Source organism: Aplysia californica, unplaced genomic scaffold, assembly GCF_000002075.1.
Source record: "Aplysia californica isolate F4 #8 unplaced genomic scaffold, AplCal3.0 scaffold00103, whole genome shotgun sequence".
Classification (NCBI taxonomy): Eukaryota; Metazoa; Mollusca; class Gastropoda; order Aplysiida; family Aplysiidae; genus Aplysia; species Aplysia californica.
In genome coordinates this window covers 528,558-531,748 of record NW_004797373.1, presented here as the reverse complement: position 1 = coordinate 531,748, position 3,191 = coordinate 528,558, and the positions used below count along the sequence as shown (strand labels likewise).

Below are 3,191 nucleotides of genomic sequence, written 5' to 3'. Positions count from 1 at the left end.
CATGGATTTATTGGTATCACTTTAAAGTTTGCTAATGTTTTGACGTAAGTGAAAAAAATATCTATCTTGAACAGAAATCGAAATATTTACAACGGAGCTCAGATTAGGTTGATTGCTGTCAGAGTTAAACTAATCCAAAGAATGGTCTCCAAAGTTAAGTAATTCTGAAAATTGAGTGTCCTTGAGAACTGCAAATGTGCCTTTATATACCTATGATCGATTGTACGAATATACATACATACAAAGTGTATTTTTGATTTAGCAAATAAAAATCTTGGGTAACTTTTAAAAAAATGTTTAATTTACCAACGGTCGGAAAAAGAGGTGAGGATTGCTTGGTGTCAAATTTAATATAAGCCAGAAAATGGCCTCCAAAGTTTTGCAATGTTTAAAGGTTGAGTGTCCTTGGAAACTACAAATTAAAATTTGTCGTTTTAAACCTTTAAACATTATTTTAAAACATTTTAAATTCATACAAAGATATGATTTTTAATTGACAAATAAAAGTATTGGCGAAAAATAAACAATATCTGTATACATTTTTTTAATGGCCCAACGTCAAGAAAATGTCGGATTCCTCGATTTAATTATTTTATTTAAAGAGAACCTGCTAATTTCACCCCGATACCACACATAAAATGTACCTCCTTTTTCCCTCCAGCCTTCCTGAGACAGTCGTCTGAGTAGCGGTTGACCATGTTGAACTTGTCCGTTATCACTTTGCCCTCCCAGATTCCTACTGTGACCAGCGCGCCCGGGTCTACAGACTTGATGGCGGCAGATTGAAGGTTAATGAACCTGGGGAGGAAAAAAAAGGGGGCTGGGCACTTTTTAATCTGTTCTTCCAGAGACAAGACTGCCATATCAGGCATGGTATTGGAGACCAACTGGAAAGCTAAAAATGAATAGACAAACTGAAAGTTACAGAGACACAATCAGGGATGAGGCAATTTTGCAGGGTCTGGGTGTGCCAAGTCTGGAGGAGGGGGCTAAGGACAGGCAAGAGTGGCGTAAACTGCCCTCTGCCTTATTTACCTGACGGTATAGGGAGAAAGTAAAATTAAACGTATTGTTGATGCGTATTTTTGTCATTCGACAGTATGCGGAGTTTTGATGTCCCGTGGTGTGTTTTTTTTCTTTCTCATTAAACAGTTATCGTACTGAGCTCTTTTTCTTCTTTTCTGTGTATGTTAATCTCTTGTAGTATGACTAATCCTCTGCAGTTTCTTAAACCTTGTTGTGCTGAAAGTATCGTAAAACTCTTACTAAAAGTAAAAACTGACATGAGAGAGGTAGGAAGGGACAGAAATGTGGATAGACAGACTAGAAGTAACAAAAAAAATTATAACCTGAAAGACCCAGTCAGCTATAGAGGTTAGCTTTGAGGTATAAAACTAATCGTACAGATCGGTAAAGTCAGAAGCCATAAGACAAAAAAAAAGTGCAACATAATATTATTATCCCTCAAAAACACACAAAAAACTATGCAAATTCAATAATGAGTTACGAGCTTATAATCGGATGAATACAGCAAAACCGGCTATAAAGACCACGCCTAACACAATAAGCTGACCAAACGACCCCATTTCATGTTTTTGTTTGGGTTTTTTCCTAGATCATACTGACACTGTCAAATATAATCACCTACCTCAGAATCTCAGATGACGACTTTTCTTCTCGACAATTGGTCGTCGTCTTGGACAGGTTCGATTCTCAATGAGTGAAGACTACAGAGACCCAAGCAGATATATCAACAAATAATATCATTATCTTACCTGAGCATATGCTTGTAGTCAAAGAAGGCGCCATGCCAGCCAATTCCAAAATTAACACCTCTCGTGTCAAAGCAAGGGTCAGTGTCAACCTGTGCATGGGAATCCATGAACAAGATGAGAAAATAGTCGCTTTAAGTCGAAGCTGTTTGTCACTACCTCCTTGTTGTATCCTCTCTGTCCTCCTTTCCATGCTCTCCCTCACCCTCCCTCCCCCCCCCCCGTTAGTCTCTCCATACCCCACCAACCATCTCTCTCTCTCTCTCTCTCTCTCTCTCTCTCTCTCTCTCTCTCTCTCTCTCTCTCTCTCTCCTCTCTATCATTTTCTTTCTCTCTCACAGCCACATAAAAATACGTACAAAAGAACGCACACACCACATGTACGCACATTTATTTCTTGAGATTCCACTCTGTTGCAGTCACTTTGAATATAAATGTTTGTGATAATGTTACGTTGCACAAATTGTCTACGATGTATAATGCCTTTAATTAATAGAAGATTAGACAGTAGTAGTTTGGTTTGGGTGGGGGGAGACAGTTACTTAATTGAGAAAAAAGTTGCTTTACATCACCATTTACCCGATTCAATTTATTAAGAAACCTGTGTTAAAGTGAGAGGGTTGGGCGGAACTCCACTATCATATCTCGAAAGAAACCAGCATGGCGTATTTTAGAGAACCACTCAGAGTATTTCACCTTCGAATTCTAATTGTCCCTTGTCATTTTGTAGTGTTGACTCTAAACTCAGAAATAATTTGTGTGCACAAACGGACCTTCCATTCTCCCAGCCATTGGGTTCAACTGGTATCTGACAGACAATTGCTACTCCACGCGACACCCACCGGTGACAGTTAAGAGAGAAAGGAAAAGTAAAAGCAAGATTGTCCTCAAACGTTAAAACTTTTAGCTTAGCTTGATATAACATGTGCTTCTAATGCACAGAGAATTGGGCAAACAGAAAAAATTGACCTCACCGAATGTCGGATGAGAATCCCTTCAGGTTCGTTGCAAATGTCGTAAGCTCCGAGTGCCTTGTGACCTTTCAACTTTGTAGCCAGCGGCTTCAGCACAATGTCAATGTAGCTCTGTAGTTTCTTAGTGTCGCTGAAAGGAAATAAACGATAGTTGTTCTAATAACAACACTTGTAATTGTAATATTTCATATAGATAAACAACAACTACTACTACTATTACTACTACTGCAACTACTACTACTACTACTACTACTACTACTACTACTACTACTACTACTACTACTTCTACTACTACTTTTTCTTTTCTTTCCTCTGCGACGTCTCAGTGATAGTCGACTGTTGATTATTCAACCTGCAGTGGAATTGTACCTTGTCTTTCTCGTGAGGTTTATAAATGTCTGTAGGCTCTCTAACACATTCCATTTCGAATGTTGTTATCTTACTT

The 3,191-nt window shown here is 38.5% G+C and overlaps 1 protein-coding gene across 1 annotated transcript in view; it reads right to left on the bottom strand.

Moving 5' to 3' along the window:
* Window positions 1-3,191, bottom strand: part of LOC101848652 (mannan endo-1,4-beta-mannosidase) — a gene marked incomplete at both ends in the record, with an annotated part of 7,114 nt that overhangs the window by 2,473 nt on the left and 1,450 nt on the right. Inside the window, 3 exon segments of the mRNA XM_005095406.3 lie at window positions 645-798; window positions 1,776-1,864; window positions 2,747-2,876. Coding sequence (XP_005095463.3) covers window positions 645-798; window positions 1,776-1,864; window positions 2,747-2,876 — 373 coding nt within the window.